The sequence below is a fragment of the Pyxicephalus adspersus genome, chromosome 8, assembly GCF_032062135.1.
Source record: "Pyxicephalus adspersus chromosome 8, UCB_Pads_2.0, whole genome shotgun sequence".
Taxonomy (NCBI): domain Eukaryota; kingdom Metazoa; phylum Chordata; class Amphibia; order Anura; family Pyxicephalidae; genus Pyxicephalus; species Pyxicephalus adspersus.
The window spans coordinates 34,621,880-34,648,838 of NC_092865.1; the positions used below are offsets into that span (position 1 = coordinate 34,621,880).

Below are 26,959 nucleotides of genomic sequence, written 5' to 3' on the forward strand. Positions count from 1 at the left end.
GCAGGGCATTAATGAAAGATGCAAGAAGACACCAATGATAAAGCTAATTGAGCTATAAAAGATTGGCAGCAGTGATGGGAGTACCTGTCCATATGATCACTTTAAGCCATACACTTTATATAGTGGTGCTTTTTGGACCAGAGGCCAGACAAAAACCCATTGGTTTATAAAAACATGTTAACGGTTTGACCAGCAGCATGTGGCAGATTTTCTAAACCCATGGAAGAAGGTTCTCTGATCATAAACAAAAAAAGTTTTTTGCCAATATGGGACACACCATATGTGGTGCAAACAAACCTTTCGATTAACCCACCAGCACCAAGGTGTTAACTTCTCCAAAAATCAATTTTAATTGTAAAGTATAATTCAACAAAATGGGCCAAACACAAAAGAGGGATGAATACTTTTGCAAGGCACTCTATTACTATGACGTTTTGCCTGTGCCAAAGTAAGCACATTGTAGCTTTCCTTAAAACAAACACATGGCTGCATTATAGATCTTCAAAGAAATCATCATGTTTCTAAAACTGAGGCGTAAATTACAGTTTACAACTTTACACTTTACAACGTTACAAGAAAACGTTGCAGTTTGGAAATCTGAGTATATATGGTTTCTTGAACTCAATTAAGTTGTTTCATTGAATTTTGGTTACATACACAGGTCAGATGATTGTCTGCTGATATGAACTGCAAGACTATTGATACAACTGTACTGTGTTGGGCTTTGCATGACACTTGCTTCTCTGCATATTCTGTGATTGCACACAAGATACAGCTACAGTACCCCTACAATAAGACTGTGAACCACAACCTTTTCACAAGATGAAGCTGGATTGCATCAAATAGAGTTGCCTGTAGAACCTGAAGGCAGGTTTAAGACTTCCTTGATTTATGAAGCAAAAGCAGAAATGACTAATATTCTATCTAATCGGTGGAACAAAATTTTGCAATGCATAACTCTTGCTGATAAAATTTGTAATGATGTGGAACAATTAGGTTGTACAAGGTTAGAAAAACTATGAGAACTGTAAAAGAATGTCTAAAAGTATCTACTATCAAACATACTATTCCTAATCAAGAATGACATGTTATCTTAAGGCCAAATCACGGGAAGAGATATTACTAAATATCACATTTGCCCAACACTACCTCTTTAACATGGCTGTCCCACATTAGTAGAGTACTCGATTGTTCATAGCCAATACAAAACTGAATACATAGTCTACTGTATTGAGAAGAAAGAAGCTAATAAAGCACCAGTTGCCCAAGCACGAGTCCAGGTATAAAGAATGCCCAGACTACAGCACAAGCAACCTAGGCAGAATCATTAACTGTACATACAAGGGAACAAACTGAGGGGAAAGCAATGGCTGTATGGGTAGAAGCTTAGACTGAAGGAAGGAAAATAAAAGTCTTAGAAAAAGCTTCAGACAAAGAAGTCCATGGTCCCATCTCAACAAGCCTGGATTTCAGGATCCAAACTTATTAAAATCCCTTTAATGAATACAAGATCTAAGGGATCATTACATTTACAGGTGTTTTGTATCACCATCTGCCATAGAATGCATGGCTGCATGAATCAGACAGCAATAGCACTCAACAATGTATTATTATTATTAATAAACAGGATTTATATAGCGCCAACATATTACGCAGCACTGTACATTAAATAGGGGTTGCAAATGACAGACGAATACAGACAGTGATACTCGAGGACTCTGCCCCGAAGAGCTTACATAGTAACAATGGTGCTAAAAGTGCTTGGAAGAGACACCCTAAGAATGCAGAAGGTAGATGATTAGTACAATAGTTACAAGGATGTTTTATAACACTCAAAACCTAGGACCTAGGTTGGGTCATGCAAAATAATCTGCATCAGATACAACGTCTTATAACCTTGTCGATGGGACAACATGTTGGACTACAAATAAAAGAAGCTAGACTGCACCATCTTTGGATGACCAAAAACCATAGAATTTTCTATGTTTACATACTGTAAAACTAGCAACCCTCAAACCCCTATTTACTGCAGAAGATGCCACTGAATTTAGTGAAGAAAACCCTCCACAACCCCAGGCTAGTCCTGGCATCAATAGAAATATATCCAACAACTGTAAAGTCACGTCAACTGGCAAATCATTTCATAAGCTAGTCTCAAAAGACTTTGATTCTACATTGCTGCAATAAAGTCTTGACCTATTCCACAATTTATTAAAGCCTCTCCCACAGTGTGCTGACCCACCCACCCCTTAGATTGTAAGTTCTTCTGGGCAGGGTCCTCTCCTCCCCTTGTGCCATTGTTTGTATTTGTTTGTCATTTACAACCCCTATTTAATGTACAGCGCTGCATAATATGTGGTCGCTATATACATACTGATTATTAATAAGTACCTATGAAGTTATGGAATTTTGTTTGGACATTGATCTTAACATTCAAAAGGCAGTGGAGTGAAATTGCCTTGCAGAGCAATAATTTGCTTTGCTAAGCCAACAGACTATAATAATATAGTACATCAACCCAATGTATATTTGTGATTGTAGCAATATATTAGTGTTTTTTTTCGCTGATACTAGCAGGGAACGTGCTGCCATAGAACCACAGCACACCAACGCCCATAACACATTTTTGTATATTGCCACAGTACAATGGTGTGAAATATTATTATGCAATATTGATATATCGGCCACATATTATGCAGCGCTGTACACCTACATCTACTGGCAGGTCTGACCTTTTATCACAATAACTTAACTGCATCAGTCACAAAAATATGTTTATTTTTTGGAAAATTATTACACTAATCCTTTTTTAACTTTTAGAAGTTAAAACAAACAGAAAAATGATAAAAATGTGAATTCACAATAATAACACTTACAATGACACTGTGTTTTCAAATACATAGTCCATGTTAGGTAAAACAACAAGTTCTTCAGAAAAAGGTTACAATCTGATGGCACGTTTCGGCAGATTGCAAGGAAGTAATACACAACTTGATTTACACAGTTGTTCTTTTTCAAATTGCAAAATGCTAATTTCAAGCAACATCAGACTTCAAATCATTTTACTATCATAGCATACAGTAAGTGTAAATAAACTCCCACGTGTGCCCTTTCGTTCTGGTAAATATACAGTTAAGGTGTCAATCGGTCAGCGCGCGGTACTTATATGGCAGTATCTGCTATATATATTTATTTATTCATGTTTAGGTACCATGGTTTTATATAAAAATTACTGCCTAAAAATGAGAAGCATTAAAAAGAGGAACTCATATGTCTTGTCTTTTGACTTTCTCAAACATTTGCAAAATAACTTTTTAATTTGCCTTTTCTCAAACTTTTTTTTTTTTTTAGAGAAGCTACAATTAATTACAGTCTTTGACAATTCCAAAGCATAAAACCTAGAATAACAATAAATGCAGGCATTCAATTACAAATACATTTGTGCCAACCACCCACATCACCCTTTACAATTCCTAATTTTCTGGTGCTGAAATTTTCATCAATTTCTGGTGATGGAAATAGAGTTAGAGAGTTCCCAATATTGCCATTCTTACGGTTGATGTGGTTTGTATGGTGCATCAGGCCTGATACCAGCCACTGTTGCATAGGCACTAGGCTGTGCACTGAAAATCAAATATATGGCTACCATTGCTGTGCTCCATCAGGTGACCTGGATGTTTTTGGTTTTATTAGCCATGTCACTGACCTGGAATATGCATGCAGAGTAGGAAATCAGAGTGAAGTTAGAACTCCTGATCTGCATTCGCTTTTCAGGTCTCATAAAGCATGGAAGTCATTGAAAGTCAGTAATGGCAGCCTTCAGAATCTCTTAACTACAGGCTTTATTTTATTTCTACTCCCAAAACTCCCTGGGCCACAATTGAAAAAGTTTAAAATAAAAGAGGACTTTCAGAGGATTCTGAAATGTACATTTTTAAAGAAAAAGGCTAGGACCACAAGCTAAGGGATGGAGCAGTTTATTTTAGTCTTGTCATTTCGGTTCTGTTTTATGTTGTTAAGAATGGGAGCTTTTGGCATCAACCTTAAAAGAACATTAAATGTCTTGAGCTTTGATTTAAAAGGATAAAATGGTGAGCCCAAAAAAGAGCGGTAACTAACAGATGAAACTTATGATCTGTAGCAAATGTGATTGATACCGCCTGTATCTCGGAAGGTCATGTCTATGACATTCAGTGTGTATTGTGTATGAGGTCTGACTGCTACCAGACATAGAGTACATCAGTTGCAATGACTTAAATTCAGATGCACACAATGGGCAGGGGGTGAAAATGTTATACGGGTTAGTTTCTTAATAAATACCATATAAAGTTTAGGATTTTGCTCTTAAGCCAATGGGACACTATTGAAATGAATGTGAGGGCAAAGAAAAATGGCAGGGAGAGCTTAGCCATGTGACTGTTCCTTCTCCAAACATGTTTTCTCTCTGCTGTGTTGAGGCAACCTCAGTACCATTTATTTGTATGTATATGTATATATATTTTACTGCTGCACTACGAAAAAATGCAATCATCATGTATCAAATGCAATGATCATGGTTGGTACTTACTCCATTGATGGGGGTTTTATTGCTATCACTGACATTACCAGTGTTTTGGGTTTGAGTGAACTTTAAGTCTTTATCAAATTCTTTATCAGTAGTGACTTTTTCTCTTAGCGGCAGACTGTCAAGGTACCTTGTGGTTTGCTAGGTGCTTAAGCATAAAACCATATATATCTTCCACTGCAAGATTTTGTTCTATCTTTAGACCATTATCTGGTCTCTGATGTGCAGGAAAATATGCCGCTCACTTGGGCAACTATGACTAGCTAATTTACTTATTTTTCTTGGGGGCTGCTTTAACAGAAAAAAAAACCCTTGTCCCCTAACAACATAGCAGCCTCCCCACAATGACACTGTGTAAAACAAAGCATGTGTTAATATAATAATAGTAATAGGGAAATATTTAGATACAGGGAGCCCACGGGCACCTTAGACGTCTTGTCCTTTGTCTTCTACTTGTTATACTATTATGGACACAGCTTCTACGTCTCAGGTCAACTTTAAGTCCAGTGAGTCCAAAAACTTGGTTAGTCACAGCGTTAACAATGTAAAATGTAATATCGATCTGTACCATATAGTGTGAATAGCATCTAAATAAATGACTGAGCCATGCACCAAGCACCACGACCACATAAATGTGAACCCTGCCTTTTGCTCTACAAGCAGACTTTGTTATGCTAAAATTAATTTGTTAGCTGTTGTATTAAACATATACCCCTGATCAACAGACACACAATGTAGTACAGTGGAAATACACACAATATAGAATTATCAAATCTAGACGTGGACACCCACCCCTATATTACACACCACCCTTTACACCTATAAAACGTATTATGTTTTATATAAACATGCACACACCCATACATACATACATACATACATACAATCTTCTCCCTACACATAGACACACACAAAACCCTCCACTGTACACACAAACAAAACACAATCTGCACATTGCAAAAAAACATATATACACATAATGGCAAAAATTAGGAAAACATAAACATGCCTGCACTATACATAATATCACTTGGGTGAAGTCAGCTGCTGCTGTGTATTTTCTTCTGTTGGAATGCTAGTTCAATCCAGAAATCGGAAAGATCTCTGCAGGTATAGTGGAAGCTGCGAGAGAAGCTCTTGAAGCTATAAGTAATGGGAAATCCCTGGATAAATGCCCATTTTAAACCTCCTGCAATGATTGCCCTGTCATTAATACCTATAATGTAATGTAATTAAATTAACATACATTCTTCTATCTTTAGATACCTTTTAGCTAGACTCAACCATGTCATTTCAGACAGAATAAATAAATGCATTTGTTGAACAAATTCAGCAAGCAAATTATTTATTACCACACCCTATGTTACTGAAATTGAAATTGGCACCACAATCATTGTATCTGTTGAAATAGGCAGTGAGCCACTTCCTCCCCTCTGCAGACATATCTCTGTACACAGTATAAATGTTCCTGAATTTTTTCTAAACTGCTTTAGGTAGATATTAAGAGGGTTAGATCAGCATGATGTTTAAATGTTTCCATTCTTCTTTACACTGTCCAATGTGCCAGGTGAAAGTAACCCAGTGGTCTTGAGTTATTTTGAGACAATTTGGAATATTGGGCAATAAGGAAATACACTGGCAGGATTCTAGTGTCAGTTCCTTAAGGCTCACATAAACCTTCATGATTCATCACTACAATGCAGCCAGGCTGCATATACATTAAAACAATATGTTCCTTGTTTATTAGGAAGAGAGTATAACATATAAGGTTAAGGTAAGCAACGTACCATTGGATAGTAAACGGTGGTAGGAGAGGAAGGTTTTAGAGTGCTGACTGGATCACTTTTACCAACTCATTTTCTGCCTAATATAATTTTGAAAGCATTTTGGTATATTTGTTTGCAAAAAAATACCTTTTGATTCTGCCCGAAATCTAGATTAGTTCTGTGTACACTTTTTTTGTGTAATGTCAAGGAACTACTAAACACCTCCTACAATATTACAAGGATCGGGAGAAGGGGTAGCACTCTGCAATTCATCAAAACAGAGCTGTGCAATTCAGGAAAAATTTGGTTGAGATTTCAGTCCAGCATAGGACAGTATATGGTGATGGATATGAGGAGCTAACTGTATTACTTCCAGGACTAGTGGGTATTTTTCTGTTAATGCAGTGTCTTTAAAGAGATAATACATCAAGCACTGTTCAAGTATTTCATAAATTGCACGTCACATTTTTTACCATCTCTATTTATAAAACAGGGACATGGATATTGACATTCCTTCAAACATTCTCTGATGGGTATCAATTACTGCCATTGACCCACATGGACTATGAAGATTCACACAAGGGAATGTTTGAAGGAATTTCCTTATTTTTTAAATAGAGCCCTATGACTAGGAACAAGGTACCTCTATGGTGTCCTGGGAATACAAATTATTGGTAAGTGGCACACGTCTGCTGTTCTGTCCCTTTTTTCTTGATGCAAAGTGATTCTGCCAGTCATCAAAGCTGTCATACACTACAGGGTCTATTACAAAACAATGTACCGTATTTTCCGGCGTATAAGGCGACTGGGGGTATAAGACGACCCCCAACTGATTGGTTAGAGTGGTCTGCCAATTAATTGGCTGACCACTATACCAATCAGTTGGGGGTTGCGTTATACGCCCAGTATTGTACTGTTCCTTCTGCCTGTCAGATCTCGCTATTGTGTGAGAACTGAGAGGCAGAAGAAACAGTACAGTACTAGTTCTAAGAAATGAATGGGCGCATTCCTTCTTAATGAATGGGTGTGTTCTAGTGGAGAGCCAATCCAGGCTCTCTACTGGAGAGCCAATCCAGGCTCTCTACTGGAGAGCCAATCCAGGCTCTCTACTGGAGAGCCAATCCAGGCTCTCTACTGGAGAGCCAATCCAGGCTCACGTCCTCCTGTTCAGGCTCGCGTTCTCCTGTGCAGCTTGCACAGGAGGACTCGCGGGGACTCGACCGCACCGGACGTGAAGCAAGCTGCAGGTAAGTACCCAGCGTATAAGATGACCCCCGACTTTGGCACAGATATTTCTGGGTTAAAAAGTCGTCTTATACGCCGGAAAATACGGTACTTTCTTTTTCTTGTGATTGTAGATTCAATGAAATAAATACAATCACTAAACATAATGCTGGAATTCACAATGGTACCAAATGCTACTATGTTTATAAACATCTAAGTCTAGAACTCAACTGACAATCAAACTGTAAGATCCATCAACCATTGTAAGTCAACCTAAAACAAAACTAACTTAAAAGTATTCAAGAGAACGAAGTCCCATAGGCCACAAGACAAAAATGTGAACTAAGAAATAAAGCAATTAATAAATGGTGCACACATACTCAGGTTACATAGTTAGCTGAAAAAGTCCACCAAGTTCAACCACTAGGCAAATAAACATACTAGAAACCAACATATTCCAGATAGAACTGGATATGCACAGTTGATTTAAAGGAAGGCAGAAAAAACCCTTAAAAACCTTGTTCAATTTACTCATACAGGAAAAAAAAACCTGATCCCTTAAGGCATTCTAATGTTCCCTAGATCAACAGTTTTAGGGGTCATTTCATTAAAAGTTTAATACCCAGTTATATTCTGTGCTTCTAGAAAAACATCCAGCTTTTTCCTAAAACAATCTATAGTAGTCGCTAAAACTACTTCCTGAGTAGTTGAAAATTCCACAGTAAAGAATCCCTTCCTTATCCAGAGATTAAACTTCTTGTCCTCCCGACGCAAAGAGCGTCCTCTTGTAATGATCACAAAGTGAATAATTGGGAAGAGAGTTCTCTATATGGACCATTTATATATTTATACAGGGTCATCATATCCCCCTTAAAAGAAGAGAAGGTTCATGAAAGCTCAAGGAATGGCGTGGATTTGGCAGTAAGAGAATGGGTAAAAACAATGGGTGGAGACCAAAGGGCAGAAGGCACAAGCAAAGCCCAAAAAGAGGTCATGTCTTAGGGGATATAAAAAAAAATGGAATTTTGCATAAAACGTATGATAGATCAGAATAGAATAATATTGTGAAGCAGTCCAAGGTCCATTGAGAACTGTGGACCTGGAAGAAGAATCTTACACTGGGCCACCAGCCAGGCATCATCCCCCATTGGTGATGGTTTGTGTTTTTGTGCTGAACAGGACTTTTGTTCCCTAATATTTTGCTACACATGCATCAGTAATGCTGGCCAGATATTTATTAAACTTTTTGGCCCGATGAAACAAAGTTACATCCCTGTTCTAATTTATGCATATCGCAGGAGTTTCCGATATGTTTTTCTGCTCCGCTCTTTCATTTGTAATGCAGTGCGCTGAGAAAAAAGATGGGAAAGATATAAAAGACAAATAGCTCTGTTAAAATATGCATTTCTGGAAGAGATGAATTGCATAAAATTACACATAAAACTGCACATTTTATAGTAGTACAGAAATATAAAAATGTAATATATGGTGATAGATCAATGCTCATGTTACACACAGGAAGGGTACAAAATATATTTCAAGGAGGAATATTTTATTTTTTGTGACAAGATAAATAGAAAACGAAATGTCTGGTGCCTGGATCTTTCCTCCTCTATTGTTTTACACGTAAATATATCTTTCTTGTTTCTTATCTGTAACAGGCTATGAAAAAAACAACAATAAATGTAATTATGAAGAAATATAGTGTTGTGTACCTGACTGGTGCAATCTGTTTATACAAGTCACTTTTAAAAGCCTCACTCATGATAAATCTGCAGAGACAAAAATAAAGCAAATGGGAATTAATCATCACTTCATATGAAAAGAATAATGTCATTTACCATTTTGTTTTCCCTACCTAATGTAATTAAAATATCAGTTCACTCTAAAACTATATTTCAATTTCCGACAGACCTACTGAATCCCACACCAACACATTATCTAGACTTTTAGTGTAGGCACTCCAATCAGAAGTATCTTCTAAGGAAAGGAAGAGCTTCACCAAAAATAATATACACATGAAATGTATTTGTTCAGGTTAAATAATAAATCACCAATCATTATTTTTCTAGGAGCCTATTTTTACATTTACTTTTTTAATTACTTTTAAAATGTGTGCCAGGGGGCTGCAGGAATTTTGATAAATAGGCTTGCTTCTTCAGAATTGAAAAATCAGTTTATGAAACTACTGGGAGAGTAAAACTTCTCACTTGTGGTAACTGCTATAGGTTAAAGGATCTCCAGCTATTTTTCTGATGAAGTCCTCAACATATCAGTTGCAAGCCAAAGTTTAAAATCCTTTACGGTTTTCTGGATCCAAACATGTTGAATGATCTTCCAATGAATCACAATAATAAACAAATGTATCCAGTTTTAGACCTTTTGGAGCCAAGTCGACAGGGTTAAAATTTACTGACCCACCAGTGTCCTTTACACTAGGATTCTTCCTCTTACATATCATTGTTTCTCCAGGTATACCTACTGCAAATTCCTCCTTATTAGATTAGTGACGCAGCTAGGGCATGCATCCTTGCACTGAGGCGAGGGCCTGAGTGCAAGGATGGCCCTACAGTGGCCCTGGAGGGTTAATAAAATGCTACTGATGGAGGACCTTACTGCATCCTTGCAAGGTACAGGTGGTGTCATTGGCTAATTTATACACAGATACTGCTGCCACCCGATGAGACTTTTTGTTGTGTGAAGTTAAACTCTCAATTCCATTTTTATTTCTCCATTCCATGTTACATTTATTGCAATTTCCCCCTACTCCCCCTATATTTATTTCTCCATGCCTTCCCCCCTGTCTCTTCTTCCTACTCTGGTCTGTTTTGTTAAAAAAAGAACATTTAAGAGCTTTTTGAGCATGTACATTAGCCTTAATGTCCATTACTTGGTAGATTTCTCAGTAGAGTCACTTAATCTTAGAATATATTGACTGGTGCTGTGTTTGATTGTTGTTAATACAATGCCCCACTAAAGTTTAAATATACTTAAAAAAAACACATCTAGTTGTGCTGTTATGTCTTCACGCTGCAAAACCCCTAATGTGCCGGACGCAAAAGGTATCGGAACCCTTGTAAATAGTAGCCACCACTAGACATAGCCAGTAGCTAATGACTAGACATGTGCAAGGTTCAAAAACAATTTTAGACCAATTCCTTTTTTACAAATCTCTTTCAAAAAATTGAATTTTCTTGGATTCTCCTTCTGAAGAGATTTTAGGTCATGCCACAGGATCGGGTTTGGGGTCAGAAATGTTATTTTGTTATCTCTGAACTGCAACCTCTTTTCTGTTTAAATAATGTTGTCGAGTTATTGTGGATAGAGATTTCAGGAATCACTTTCTTAAGCAGTTACCTTAATATTGCACATGTGAAAGCTGATATGTTAAAGAATTTGAGAACATTAACACGATATATTCTCTTGATTAGACTCACTTCCATTATCCAATCAAGTCACTAGAAAATACCTGTTAACTTGTTTTATCTGCACTCACTTGGATAATTGAAGAGCATATTCACACATTGTTGGTTATGTTTTGTAGACATTTTTCATTCCTTTAGTAAATCTATCTTAATGTCTCCCAAGGATAAAATACATTCATTTAATATAATAGTCCTGGTCTTGGCAGCACCTGAACTATGTCTAAGTTCACTTTCCCTTCTACAGTTTTTTAAACTTTTTTCACTTATTTTATTTAGTTCTCTTATGTTATTTTCTTTTTCTGATTTCTTCCTCCCTTTTTTTATCTAAATGTCTGTTTTTATGTCAGATGCCATTATTGTGGGTCCTATCCATGACAACATTTTACTTGCTTTTCCTGTTATTGCATTGCCTCTGAGACATTTTCATTATACCTTTGGTTGAGAGCATGAAGACATTGGCTTGATTCATTGAGCTAACTATGACCCCTCAATATAAAACAGCTGTTTCTTCTGAAATGTTCTTCTCTCATAAAACTGATTGTTGGATTATCTTATTTCTTGCTCTGCTGAGATCTACTAAGTTCAGTCATTCTTTTTTATAAACTAAAATATGTTTAAAAAACAAAAAATGATTTCAAATTAATTAAAAGATCAAACTAATAAAATTTAGTTTTGTGTTGAGTAGCTCTGGAGTCAACACTAAAAAAAACTGCCAGCCGGTATTGTTACTTGGCAAACATTTATGATAAAATTGGGAGGAGTCATAGGCCATGCAGATTGTGGTGAAACATTTCCTGAACAGATGTGTTTTCTCATCACAGACACATGTAAACCTGCTGATAATTATTTACACACTGTCGGGTGGCTTAGTGTGTGTTGGACATTACTAATTGCTCTCTTTTACAGGGTATTAGTATTTTTTTCATATATTGTAACAGTTTATGGGATTAAAGCAATGTCAAATTTAATTTCTCTGGATCAAGGGAAATTGGTATATTTTATAGCATATTCTGCAATCTAATTACTTGTAAGGAATTTAGGGTTACTGTGGAATTTTTAGAGAATAGGCTAAATTGCAAATTTTCCTTTTTAATAGAGAAACATGTGGGTGGTCATTGGGACTGATTTAATAAATCTCTCCAAAGCTGGAGAAGATACACTTTTATCAGTGAGTCTGGGTGATCCAGCAAACCTGGAATGGATTTTTATGTCATTTGCTATGTTAGCAAATGCTTTCAATTCTGGACCAGATCCATTCCAGGTTTGCTAGATCACCCAGGCTCACTGATGAAAGTGCATCTTTTCCAGGCCTAGGGAGCTTTAAAAAATCAGGCCTATTGCAGGAGAAGATCTATCATGGAGGAACCTGGGTGATCTAGCAAACCTGGAATGAATGTGGTACAGGATTTAACACATTTTCCAACTAATTGCAAAAGATTTTTACGAACTCTATTCCAGGTGTGCTGGATTAACCATGTTCTCACATAATAGTGTCTTCTCCAGCCTTAAAAAGCTTTAAAAAAAATCAGGCCCTATGTGACCATTACCTATGCTAGCCAGGGAACTCTCCTCTGAATCTGACTTTGTCATTGGGAGCCTTTACTGGGGGATAAACTGATGTATTGGAGACAGTTTTATAGAATTAGAACTAACTACATTCTAGTATATATTACTGTTTTTGAGTTAACATGTCCCAAAAGATTGATTGGTACATTTCTGACAATACTAATTAATGAATTTATTTATTGATCCATGGAATCACAGTGTTCCTCCACAGGTTACTTGATTGATACTTTACTAATAAAGAACATTCTTTTGGTCCCTTCAAATTGTTTATAAAAATCGATTCCAGATCTTAGGATGTCAAATTATCTGTTTTACTACCTATACTATATACTAAAAATAAAATAATCACAGCCAACAAGCAAACCCATAGAAGCTTTGGTGCGTGTGTATCATTCAAGTGTTACAGTGTAAATGGAGACTCACCAGACCAGGCTACTTTTTTCCAAATTGAAGCCTTAGTTGTCCGTTCTCATTTTGCAGCAGTTGCATCCTATGTGGCCTCCTGCTGCTGTAGCCCATCTGCTATATAAAGATAAATATATTATTATAATATTTCTTTGTATTGGACTCAATACAGCTACTTTGTACTGAATCCAATACAAAACTATTTGAGTTCCCGCTGCTAATCCTGGCCGCACCAACGCATGTACCGGCGTCACCAGGAAACCCCGTAGATCGAATCAACACTTCACAGCTGGAGAACGGAGGAGCAGGACGTGTCCCCAGGACCTGCGGGAACCAGCTAGGACGCTGGGGGACAGTGACAGGACAAGGAAAGTGTTTTTTTTTTTAGTTTAAAGCGACCTAGAGTGTGACTTTTTGCAAGTAAAATCCACCCCGAGACACATTCGGGGTTAATGTATTGTGAGTTCAGAGGTACTTTTCTTTTGTTGTGACAAGTGGTTATTTGAGTTACTGTTGCCTTTTTATCAGCTCAAACCAGTCCAGCCATTCCTCTCTGACACCAACAAGGCATTTTTACCAAGAGAACACCTGCTCATTGGAAATTTTCCCTTTTCGGATCATTCTCTGTAAACCCTGGAGATGGGTGTGTGAAGACCCCAGCAGATCAGGATTTTCTGAACCAGCGGTAGCCAAGAAAATTTTGGTGACCCGCAGCTCTGGCTGGTTCTGCTAGTCCTTCTCCTGAACCCCCTTGGTGGGCACACCAGCCAGAGACAAAGACCATGTCCCCTGTACCTATTGCAGGCTCAGGCAGTGTTTCTTCCCCTTTGAGTGACACACAGCTCCCCACGCATGCGCGGTACAGAGCCCGTAAGTTTAGTGGTCCGTAGGTCCGAATAAGTTGGCAACCACTGTTCTGAACTTCACAGACCAAACCCTGTCTGGTACCAACAACCATACACATTCAAAGTTCCCTAAATCATCTTTCTTCCTCATTCCAATGCTCAGTTTGAACTTCAGCAAGTCATCTTAACAATGTCTAACAGCACGGAGTTGCTTCCATGTGATTGGCTGATTAGCTATTCGCATTATTAAGCCGTTAAACAAGTGTACCTAATAAAGTGGCCAACAGTTTACAAAATATCCATTACTGTAAATATCCTGTTGCCCAGTGATTGAACTGAGCAGCTGACCTTACAGAAACTCACTAATCACAGAAGGAACAAAACAATTGTGAAAAATATGTCCTTTCCTAAAAAAAAAAAAAGTTTATGAAATTCTAAAAAGTGTTTAAAAGGTTGATGTTAAAAGTGAAGATAAAAAGGGAAGTATCCACATATTGGGAAGTTCACCACCCAAGATCATAAATAAAGCAAAATATGCCATGAACATCAAAACAAACCACATAGCATTGTGACATCCTCAATCATAGTGACTGAGCGCAATATACAGCTGTGTAGGCAGATGTATTGCAGGAATGTATATCTATAAATTTAATACACAACGCCTAGCCATGTGATATACAGCACTGCCACAATACAAGAACCACAATTCTAGTCACAGGTGTGATGAATATAAGGGTGCATGCAAGACAGACATGTATTTGTAAGTTTAATTGGTTTATTAGTGTGGTAAATATAGTTCCCACTTTTTAAAAAGGCTTGCCGAGATGTACTCTATTGGCATTCATAGCACACAGATAGCACCCATTAACATAACTGAATCCACACTTCCTGTCCGCTTTCACTATGCTAAGCACTACATAAAAGGGTTGGAAGAAAACAAATGTGCGATTATATCTATGTGTGTACCTGAAAAGTTCTGTTCTAAAAGCACATAACACATCCCCTCCTTTTGCCTCATATAATGTGTATTCTGAAGTCTACAGATCACATCTGGGCAAAGATGATCACACAGATTGCGATTTCAATGCAGCTAAGACAGAGCAAACAGATAGAGAGGAACTCCAGGGATTTACGGAAGGTTCAAGAGGTATTTTTCTGTATGTGCATCATTGTTAAAGGGGCAGTAAATGTGCATGTATATGTAATATGTACTTTTTTTGTGGCAACACATACACGTGAATGATTCAGGGAAAAAAAAAAACAGTCGGCCAGAAATAATACAGATAAAGACACAAATAAAATTTTTTTGAAAATGTGACTGTTTATTTCCTTAAGCAATAGCTCTGTAATACGAACACACAGTTTTGGAGAATTCCTGTGTTTGATAAATATGTACCGGGAGAGGGCAGTGTATAGTGAACAAGATGGGTAAGATCTATATTAAAGTGCCTTGACATATATTATGGATGCACCATATCCTCTTAAAGCCCAACTGCAGCTATACTTTGGTAGTTTTAGATAGAGTGGAAAGAGTGGAAAGGAGTTCGAGCTTTTGCCAACTTTAATTGTTGTCCATATTTGGGATCATTTACCCTGATCCCTGTCTTGGTGACAGTAGGGCATGAAATGAGCGGGTATGGGTATGAGCAATAAAACAATTAAAACACAACCGCTCCTACTTTACAGTACATGTGCCTCTGTTGCCATCTCTGTCCCCATCAGATACTAAAACCTTGTGGCACCATTTCATTGGGGCAGGAAATAGGAGCAAATTCTAAAAGAAAAATAGCCCTCAATGTAAACATAGTACAGGTTCTCATCTTCCCCCACTCTATATATACCTAAAAAAGTTTTGGCTACAGTTGGGCTTTAAACATAGGACTATCGGAAGCAGCTTGACCAGTACACTGAGTTCTGCATAGCAGCTCAGACAATTGGTCTAATAATGAATGCCTCTGCAGATTCACTAGCTTAGCCAACAGTCAGAGGAATAAGTAGGATATCCAGTTCAGAATTCGGTCAGCTTTATGGCAGAACAGTTCACAATCAATGCTGTGACACATCAACCAATACATAGATCGATTTTGACAGCGCACTCTAAGCCACTAAAAGAAAATTTCTGATTGGTCGCTGCACACTGCCATTCTTTGTACTGTAAAAATCCTACCATACGTTCCCCATAAAAAAAATTAAAGGATTAACCCGACTCGGTAAACCGAAATAGTATGAGATTGGGGCGGTATAGACTTTTTTCAGTCATTGTGACTATGCAAAACAGTCAAAAGCTGAATTCCTATTGTCTGTATTTACTAGCTATACAAATCTGCTCTTTACATAAAATTACTAAATAAAGGCAAACACGTGGAGCTGGTGCATCCCTAGTATATGGCTATACTGGTTAGAGGGACACAGTAGCACATTTGGCACAAATACAAAGCACTGTTTGCTATCACACACACAGGGTAGCTGCTGCAGTTTATACAGTGATGCACTGCTTGTAATCACAAAGTGTCTATGAAGACAGATATGTTGAGCTGTCCTCTACATTAATCTGATCAAAACAAAAGGGGTCCACAGCAACGAGTCTGAGCATATCCAGTTCAAGGGGATGCATGCAGCCGCTGATCACCAGTGAATGGAGAGGAGCACCAAAATCAACCGTGCTGAGTTGCTGCAGAGTGCCCGATGCAATGTGCTGGTCTGATGCCCCCACACGAGCCAGACCCACGCAGATTGTGTTCTCAGTCAGAGCTGGGGAAGTAAGTGAATTAGGTTAATATACATCAGTAAAATGAATACAGCATCAAGTGAATGAGCAATCAGTGCTTATCCAGACATAGTGGAGTCAAAAGCTGGTAGAGATGCTGAGGATTATAAATGATGGTAGTTGCCCAAGATAGACCAATGATGTCCAAGCAGAGACCCATTAGCTTTGTGTGGCTCTTGGTTTTCTTCACCTAGCATACTGTTGCTGTTTGTCCACTGATTTAACTTATTAAATATTTGATAAATCAAATTAAGTAAAAACTTTTATCTTATATCATTTAAAGCTGCTCTTTTACCATGTTTTTTTTAGCTTTCCACTACTTGATATAGACAAGAGACTGTCCACCACTCAGTCAGCTTCCACACATGGAATGACATAGCATCAATGACAGGGCAAGATGGTATACTATTCTATGATTATAATTATTATTATTGTAAGATAAGAAAAATTAGCAATAAATCATAGCAACCAAGAGCAAGAAGCAAGCAACCAAGAAGAACAACCAAGAAGGCAAGTTCAGTTTTGCTAGCTATGGTTGTCCTTTGTACATCATCTTTGTACTGTAGACCTGTTGATTAAAAGGTAGATTTCGAATTTCAGCAGGGAAACCCTCATAGCTAGTGTTGACCAATGGGGTTTTTCTTTGCTCACTTGTTGATCAGCTGTATAAAGATAAAGATTAAGTAATCTTGTTTCTTTGGTGCAAGGCAATTCCTGTTGAGAAACTCTATGACAGCAATGGACTTCTGTGTAAAATCAACTTAAAATAAGGGCTGTTTTTCTTTTAACAAGGGACAATCCAAACAAACTGACAAACCATCCCACTAGTCAGTGCCGGTGATTTTGTTTTAGAGTTTCCTATTTAAGTGGAATACCTTTTTAAATAAATCTGCAAAGACACAGATAACATATCTGTTAATGGTTGTTATTACCTGTGAGAATACTTGTTTGGACAATATTCCAAAAAAGTGAAGCATTAATAATATTGTAACATTATTAGCTGAAAATAAAGTAGTGGAAAGAACACTGACACTTCTCAATTTGATATCACCAAGACATCCTCTAAGACTAGAATTCCTCCAGGAGGTCAGACATGTCAGTTCCTCTGTGATAGTGAAGTACTCATCAGTGGCATTTGTCCCAATAGTAATATCTAAGGGTGCAGGAAGCTTAGTTTTGTGTTGTGTCTGTAGTTATTCTCAGTCTTGAAGACTTGGGTGTGTCTCCAATCTAATACAGGATGTGGCATTAGCACGCCAAAGGATGTGTATGAAAAACATTCAGAAGTGTAGTACTTAAGGATACAAGAACCTGTCACGGTACTGTAATCCTCCCAATGCTGGAAGAATACATGCCACCAAAAAAGTTTTGGAAATCATATGCATGTACTTCCAAAACATAAAAACATACAAAAATACACATACACACACCTATAATACTATATGTATAAAACACAATAAATAACACCATCTACACATTACTGCTGCTGCTTAGGTAATTTTGGCTGCCTGCTCACCCTAAATTATTGTCAGCTATTACCTGTTAATAGGAAGGTAAAATGAAAAGAAATCATTTTACTGCCATTTGAGGCACTTAGCACAAGTCTATGTATATTCCCTGACAGGCCAGTTTGCTGCATGCCAAATACGGCTTTAGGTAGCCAACCTGTCATCAGAAGCCTAAAAATGACAGCATTTGTGGACTATTGTTTTTTTTGTCTCGTACAGTAAATTGAATGGTGTAATAAAACCCCCCTAATGGGATTCCCCCGGCATGTACAAATGCTGGAAGCTAGTATAGAAATAATACCATGTTCTTCTTTTCAAGTAGCAAACAGTACTTTCCTAATAGCCCAACATGTAATGCCAAATGCTGCCCCACGTAAGTGCAGGTGAGTCCAGATCTCATCCTAGCAAAATTGAAATTTGAGTGTGCAAAAGAACCTAGATTCTAAGACACTGACATAAACTAACATTGGATCCTAATAGTATTCTGCTACTGGATATCTGCAAAAAAGGAACAGTTATAACTATGCCGCACTGTACAAGAACATACTATACTGTACAAATTGTAAGAACTGGGTGTATTATTTGAATATAGAGAGTGCATGACTGACCACTTTAATTTATGATGTACCAAAATTTTAGAGGGGAGCTAACAGGGGGCAGATTGTTTAAAGAATGTGATACTTTGGCCTACAAAAGTACAAGTTCTCATACAGCACCAGTAAAATTTTAGAGCTCAAAAGAACTGTCTCTCAAATATTCTCACCTAGCTCCTCTCCAAGCTCCCTCCGATTCTGCACAATCTGCAGAAGTTGGTCCACTGCTTGATTCACAGTCATATAACGAGGAGGTTCAAAAATCTTCTTTCCCCTGAAATTAAATAACATTACTAAACAAAATACCAAAACTCATATGTCCACTGATATCCTTATATTCTTTTATACCAACCGATTTAATATGCAAATTTTTTTAGTTATTACAATAATCTCTGCGGATGCCTAATCTTTGACAGCAAGAGATAGATAATACGTCTTCAAAAAACACATTAGGCACTAATGTGATGGACAATAGGTTTTATAGCACTTGGCAGCTTTGTGTTCCAAACAATTTCAATGACACTCTGCAAGATTTAAATTTTCTAACAAGCCAATTACCTGCTGTAAAAGAATAAAAAAACAGTTGGAAAGAAAAATGGGACACATGGGACACATGCAAGTCCTTATTTCTTCAAGTATCTTGAATGTTGCTTTATTGTAAAACTGATTTTGCTAATATCTGTCTAAGATGTATTTGAAAGCTGCGTTTAACAACATGAAAAACATTTCAGATACTTGCTCCATGTCGATTAAACAAAATAAAGTTTTTAGCATTTGGTTTACAGCCTGATATTTTTCAGCCAAACTTGTTTTACAGCTGCTGGAATAAGGTGAATGTAAATCCTAACTATTAATAATATTATTAAACAGGATTTATATAGCGTCAACATATTACGCAGTGCTATACATTAAATTAAACGATGAATTTCTTTTATTTGTTCCCTTTTGGTTTGCCAAATATATCTTTATAAACATTTTATCAGTTTATTATTTGTAAAAAATCCCTGTTGATATGGTCAAGTGTCCACTGCTTTTTTCTTATCTCATAGAAAGTAATTAACCCTCCCATTTCTTAAACTACTTACACACATCAGATAATAGTCCCCAAAACGAATGGTGCCACTCATCACTGACAAAAATCTAACATGTACAGCATTTTCTACTCCCCCCTTCTGGCGTCAAACATCTACCATGGTGGATTGACAAACAACCGATACCGAACTGCTGTGCATTTCTAAAAAAAGAGCATAGCAGGGTGCCGTTTCCACGTCCTTCCCTTCTATAGAACAGAACAGCAGTATGTGTACAGCGCTCACTCATTCATTTATCTGTTTCTGGAAACTATTACAACAAATTCTTTCCAGTGACATTCCTATGACGTCTGTAAGCGGCTTTAGCTAGTGACTACAGAATGATCAGCTTTTATGTTGTAGAGATGGGAGATGTGGTGGATATAAGTAGTATGGTAAGAGAAAACTGTGCAGGGCTCACAACAGGATTTAGAAGCTGTGTTCATCCCTGCCAGATTAATAGATATTTTTCCATACTTGAAGGGTCTTGGGAATATGGCAGTGGGATGTTCCCTCATCTCTTGCTTCTGTAACCAGGACAAGAACCTAGAGCAAATCTCAAAGGTAATAGGGATGACAATAAATACTTAAAAATACAGTAAAGGTTTGCCTGAATAAAAAACCTACATGATGAACTCTCCCCATCAAAACAGAATTTTATTTATGTGCTGCTTATATTCTCATTGATTTATTAATCATTAAGAAAGCATATTTTTTTTTTTCAATCACAAAAACATATTTACTTAGGTGGCTTTTCTCAAGAAAATAATCATTCTCATGCTGGGTAAGGTTAGATAGGAGACTTTTTTTTGAGCTGATCAAGGAATCAGAACCTCCACAGTCCTTGTCAGGCACCATTAGGAAGGTCATTATTTTACAAATGTATTTATCTTTTTAAAAAAACTCATATTACTGGTCCGCAGGATTTAATGATGAATTTAGTGGTTCATGAGGTCCGAAAAGGTTGGTGACCGCTGATATATATGATCAGCTAACACGCCCACAAATTACTTTCTCATCCATTGAAAAAGATGCAAAAACAATTCAGTGCTATTTACAGTATCACACCCTACTAGAGTATCACACCCTACTACAGGATACATTGTATGGTAATAATTTGAGATAAGTATTATAAACCAGAGTTTTAGGTAAAGAGCTGTGCCGCTATCATAGTGAATTAAAACAACTCTCGATGTGCATTGATACACAGGTAATTGTGTGTTATACCTTTCCATAGATCTCAGCAGTCATTTATGTGCATTACTAATACATACAATGAACCAGCTAAACTATAACCTGCAAATCAGCTTATTAACCTAACCTAGGTCTTTTGATATGTGGTTAAGTAGTAATGAACTGATATCCAGTAGAGGGCACTGAAATCCTAAGTATAGGGGGCTTGTACTTCTACAAATATTGCCTAACAATCTTTCTTCAATTTCATACAATAAAGAACAATAGAGGAAGGTGTTATAAACTACATATCTTAACATAAAATTTGTAAAATATTTATGTAGACTCACTTCATAAGGTTTTCTATTGATTGCTCCTTGACCTTGATATCTATAGTAAGAGGAGGAAAAATATGTCACTAAACAATTAGGAGAACAGCAGCACAGTATATTCTAATTCTGGCAGAAAATAAATCATTTGTTGGCTACTATTGTTTTACAGAATCTACAGAAGAAACTGTATGCAGGCTCTTATGTCATCATACGTACGGATCATAGGAGAACTAACCACAGGATGTCCAATACTGGGAGAAGAAGATATAACAACATTGCTACTGTACAGCCAACAAATACATTTTAATACTTGGAGCATTAATGGGACCTAAAGGCCTAATGCAGCAGGGGCACAAGAGGCACAATTGCACAGGAATCGATCATAAAAACATCTGTTTCCACCACTTCCAACAAATGAAAATGAAAATTGGATTGGTTCTTGTGGTTCATAACTCATCATAATTATGTTTATACAATTCAGAATTATATATACATTTACCTAACAAGCACAGAGTGTGCATCCCACTGAGTCTGTTCCTCCGGATTTTGTCATAGAAACTCTCCGGCTTCCAAGAGTCTGTCCAGAAGACAATGGAAACAGTCTCTCCAAAGTTATACAGCTAAAATACAAAATAAAGAGAGAATATTAGTGCTGGACAGAATACAGTAAGGTATATATCAGTGTTTACCAACACACAAAACCCCTTTACATAATTGTTTATTATATACAAGCTACATATTTAGCTGTCAAACTGCTTTTCAGCAATAATTTAATCAACAGAAGCTAGACAACACAGAGACCACCTAATTCTTTGAATTGGAGCATATATAGAATCTCTTTCAAATCAAGAACAAGTGCCAGCATTCAGAAATCTATTTAAATATCAGCAAGTTGAACATAGCAGGTCACTGGGAAGGGGGTGTAAAGTTATAGCGGACTTTGAATATGTTTCTGAAGATCTGAAATTTCCTCTTTCAAGGCTAAACAGATTGTATTCTAGAAACCAGACAGCTGATGTGTGTGAAAAAAAAAAGTAAAATTTAGTCAATGTACTAAAATTTAGGGTCTTTTTCCTTTGCGGTCAGAGAAAGCTTAAAGTTTCTGTTTGCCACCACTATAAAATTAGGCTGTCTGGTTCCTGTATTATATAACTGTTCACCCCTCCCAAACCTAGCAATGGCCTATTAGATAACTCAACATTCCATTCTAATAGATGTTGTTCACATAACAGGGGTCAGAGGAGACATAAAATGTAGATAAACATAACTTTATTTTACTCTTTATGTTCTAGAAATCCAAACTTCATGATGGTATTTGTAGTAGGTGATTTGCACAATATAGGCAAAGAATAAAAAAAGATACAAATATTATTTATTTTAAAGCATAGGGCAAATGTTAGTGCACAACTCCTAACATCAACGATAATGGTCTTAATTGTCTTGGTTTCATGGATTGTTATGGGTATTCCATCTATGCAAAATGCATATTGAATGTAAAAAGTCATAGGCTCTTAGATTACTGTCAATCATTTTGAATTGAAAGGAAGAAAATATTTTGCAGCTCTGACCATCAGACGTTGCATGTCTTTATCTATGCTGACCTATTTTTGAGACATCTGGCCATAAGAACCCTAATGGGACTGCTTTTTCTAATCCAGGTCCTGCACAACTATACTTTGTCACTGTGAATGGATAGACACTGTAGACCTATTTATAAGCCAGGAGAGTCAACTCTTAGCCAGTTTCTACAATCAAAGCAGAACAGACAGACCGAAGCTTAAGGAACCACTGCTTCCTGCTCCTTGTATGTGATGGAAGGCTATAGAGAGAGGGGGACATCCCTCAGCTCAGAGATCAAATAAATAAGAGGAACAAAATTAAAAGGAACAAGAAATGCTACAACAAAAAAGTAAAAGTGGAAGACAAAATGGGCCTATTTAAAATTGTGTTTGTAGCACTGAAATACTTTGATACTGCAGACAGAGTTAAGTATCCTAAATACCTTTAATTAAAAGTCTTTTTTCAATAAATTCTTTCATCATACCTCTGTAATGACATCAATCTAAAGATAAAGTGACCATTTAAAGTCAATGTTTGTGGGCTATAACAAGACATATTACCTGTTAGCAGCTTCACCTATATAAAGGACAACCATACATATATACAACCATACATAGAACTTCTGATTCCTTCCAGATCAGGCCAAAAGCTGAAAACCCACTGTGTATTCACACAAGTCAATCAGCAGACGGAAACCTGAGAAATATGGCATTGCTGACCTCCTTCAGTAAATGTTAGTTACACATTGGTTTCTGGTCTCAATGGTTTATATCACTTACACAGAACAGGAAAGCAGCAACTGAAGATAGAGAAATGTCAAAGACTGTACTCTGTATGCAGTGCTTAGCTTAAACGTTCACCCATCTTGTACCATCACGTGGTAGTACAATGTTTTCTCAACTTTAAGCAGTGTACATAGCACATCAACACAAGTATTTTCTAATGAGTATAAAAATGGAATATATATTACCTTCCTTTATCATATTGGAGTTCCATTCATCTTGATATCATTTAGAAGGCAGCATTGATTTAGAAACCTACTTCAGTGCTCTAAAGCCCACCTGCAGGTTAACCAACTCCTAGTCTGTTTTCCTCTTCCACCTTATTTTTTGAAAAAGTAAGGAATACCTACCCTAATTCTTCCAAACTGCCGAATGGCAAGCACTGTTCTCTTAATCTTTGTATAAACACTAGATGACCGTTGCCCAAGACGAATGATCTTGATAGTCTTGGCAAAAATGTATTGTATGTACAGTGGTCCCTGAACATCATTTATTGACCAGTTCAATAAACAACTAAGCAAGGACAGTCACTGCGATCTCCTGTGGGAGAGGACACAGCGGACTGCCTACTGCTTATGCTATTCCTGTCCTTAAAAAACTGAACAGAGCTCATTCATTCTATGGTCACTAAAAACAATCACATAAGATTGTTTCCAGTTACAAAAACATGATTAATATAATTACTGGATAAAATATGTTTTCAATACATCATTACATACATTATTTTAGACCCAGTGATATCACCATGGTTATAAGGATTGGCTGCCATGATCGCCCCAGCCCCTTTTAGCTGGGTGCACCACCCAGCACCTTTCAGTATCCACTCTGCTGTTTTTGAGTGATTACTGAAAAGGAACATGTTAAATGTTGATGGATGTCCATCATGTCTATCTGCTTTTCATAGCTTTGAATGAAGATATAGCTCAAGTTCAGATTTAGAAACAGATGAACCTTAGAAATAGAAATTGTTCTAGAAAAACAATAATTTTCAACTAATACAGTAAAAAAAGTTTTCTATTAGGCCAATTACATTTTAAAGCTTTTCTAACTTGCTGGCATATATAAAGTTCAGATTTAGCATCCCTTGACCTTGAACTGGCTTCCCCACTACAGAAACTTTCCAGTTTGTTTGGCTTGTATTTTCGTGTCATATGTAAAGCCTGGAAGTAGAAATCTATACTGTCCTCCTATCAACAGGAAACACCTTTCCATAGCAAAGAACATTAGTATGTAAGCTAATTTCACCCAGCCTACAGGGCCGGCTGTACTTCTGTTTACCAGATGCTCACAGCTATCCCGCTGCTCTTCCCTCAGTACCAAGCTGCAGGCAGACCACATCGACTCGTGACTGCTTAAATTATTAAACTAATTTATGGTTATTTGATCAGTGCTGCCATTGTCCTGCCGACTAAGTGTTACTGCTAATTTGTATTGACCACAAACCTGCAACATATTGTAATCACAAAATAAAATTATGAATGACTAGATGTGCATATCTGACATACTTTATACAAAGGTTTATTTATATCAATTGCACTACATGGACAAAAGAAGTAGCACTCCCATCTATGTACAGTGCAAGCAAGAGATTTAAAGAAAACTCCTTTGACCATGGAGGGCAATGTTAAAAGATGTCTTTTAGCCCCCTCCAACAGCAGCACATATACATTTCCTTCACACCAATTTGGCTCTGATAGAAGAAAATTGATATTCCCAGCTCTCTAAAGAACAGACTGAAGAAAAATTATTTTATAAGAAAAACAGAAGAATGTCTGTTAGTGTATTTTTGCCCATTTTCCTGGTGCAGATTTTTCCACACTTCCCGTCTCATAATTGCTCTCCCCAGAACAGGAGGTAAGAGGAAACATAAAAACCTGATTAGCATTCCAATCAAAACTAAAAAAGTTGGTATATGTATATGATATAAGCACAATAACATTTACAATATATTGGATATAATAATAATATTATTATAATACTTATATCATATGGTACCTAACATTCATAGTGGGGGCCGGAAAGTTTCTATCAGTGGCCTCTCCCTCTAAAAATACGAGTTATCTGGATGTAATGCTGATTCCGGGCTTCTTCATTACATTGAGACTTTCAGATACAGCACAAACATACAAATTAGAAACTGTGACTTCACTTTTCTGTATGCTCGTTCTGGGTTGACAACAAGGTTTTGAAAGACACCTACAAGAGAATTTACAAAAGACAGGACAGCAATGGTGCTCTCTATATTGCAGTATCATTTTAAGGTCATACAGGTTTTCAGAAAAAAAAAATAAGAATATAGTCTAAATACTATATATATAGGTGATAAAAAAATTAAAAAAAAATGTATGCACACCTGAAGGCCGCAGCAACCCACAGCACTAAGTATAGATGCATTATGGATGACACGGTGCTGGATTCCTGCCTTGGCTGCACGCAGTACTAGATCACCGTGCGTTGTAGCCCTGTAAAGAGACAAGAACTTAATTACATAATTTGTGAAGAAAGACCTACCATTGAAATTCACACTAAGTAAATCGACAATGCACAAGTCAGCATTATCAGATATCATGTAGGAAAAAAGTCAAATCCCACAAACAACTGTAGTTTGAGAGCTGCTGGTCTGGAAAACATGGTCTCTACAGTTTCTTATGACTGGTGGCAGAGAGAATCAACTCAGAATTTGGAACTTGGAATTTTCAGATCTAAATCCTACGGTTTGCTGCATTTTCCAATCTTGGACTGTTTCCCCCAATTGCTTGCCATTATGCTATTACCACTCCCAAAGAACACCATGTCATATATATTCTTTGATCAATGAAGCCATGCCCAATTTTAATGGGACGGTTGCAGTGGTACTATGACATGGTATCAATGCCATAGCTTATCCCCATAGCAATTAGAACATATGGGAAGAATAATGCAGATTAATGGAGATACAGTCCCAGCAGTAAGTTGACTACAAAACACAGCACTGAAAATGGTATTTGAGGTGGTGTTGAAATATTGTTTCATGAAAATCCAAGGTTTTCAGCTGCAAAACGCCTATTTTATATGGGGTATGGGGGGGGGGGATTTCATACCTAACTAATATACTAACATATATGTGTGAACTAGATAATTTGCATAAAAATGTGAACATTGGATAACATAATTCATACATCCAAGAAAAATACATCTAAAAGTAGAGCTTGTCTGTTAGAAATGGAAGAAATGTTGGTATAGCTGAAAACATGTCTAATTATTAAAAGGGGATTCAATTGCTGGGCAATGTCCAACATAGGGGATGATATGTAATGTATGTCCAATATATCCAGCATAGGGGATGATATGTAATGTACGTCCAATATGTCCCAACATAGGGGATAATATGTAATGTATG

The 26,959-nt window shown here is 37.0% G+C and overlaps 1 protein-coding gene across 2 annotated transcripts in view; it reads right to left on the minus strand.

The window, feature by feature from the left end:
- Window positions 1-16,048: 16,048 nt before the first annotated feature.
- Window positions 16,049-26,959, minus strand: part of DPH5 (diphthamide biosynthesis 5) — a 22,650-nt gene continuing 11,739 nt past the window's right edge. Inside the window, exons 3-8 of one of the 2 annotated variants that reach the window (XM_072420007.1) lie at window positions 25,934-26,042; window positions 21,738-21,858; window positions 21,257-21,296; window positions 20,211-20,279; window positions 18,834-18,937; window positions 16,049-16,546 (exon numbers count right to left, since the gene is read on the minus strand). In XM_072420007.1, the coding sequence (XP_072276108.1) occupies window positions 16,308-16,546; window positions 18,834-18,937; window positions 20,211-20,279; window positions 21,257-21,296; window positions 21,738-21,858; window positions 25,934-26,042 (682 nt within the window). In that variant the 3' untranslated portion in view covers window positions 16,049-16,307. The remainder of the gene's footprint in view (window positions 16,547-18,833; window positions 18,938-20,210; window positions 20,280-21,256; window positions 21,297-21,737; window positions 21,859-25,933; window positions 26,043-26,959) is intronic. The other variant, XM_072420008.1, reaches the window with a different exon arrangement.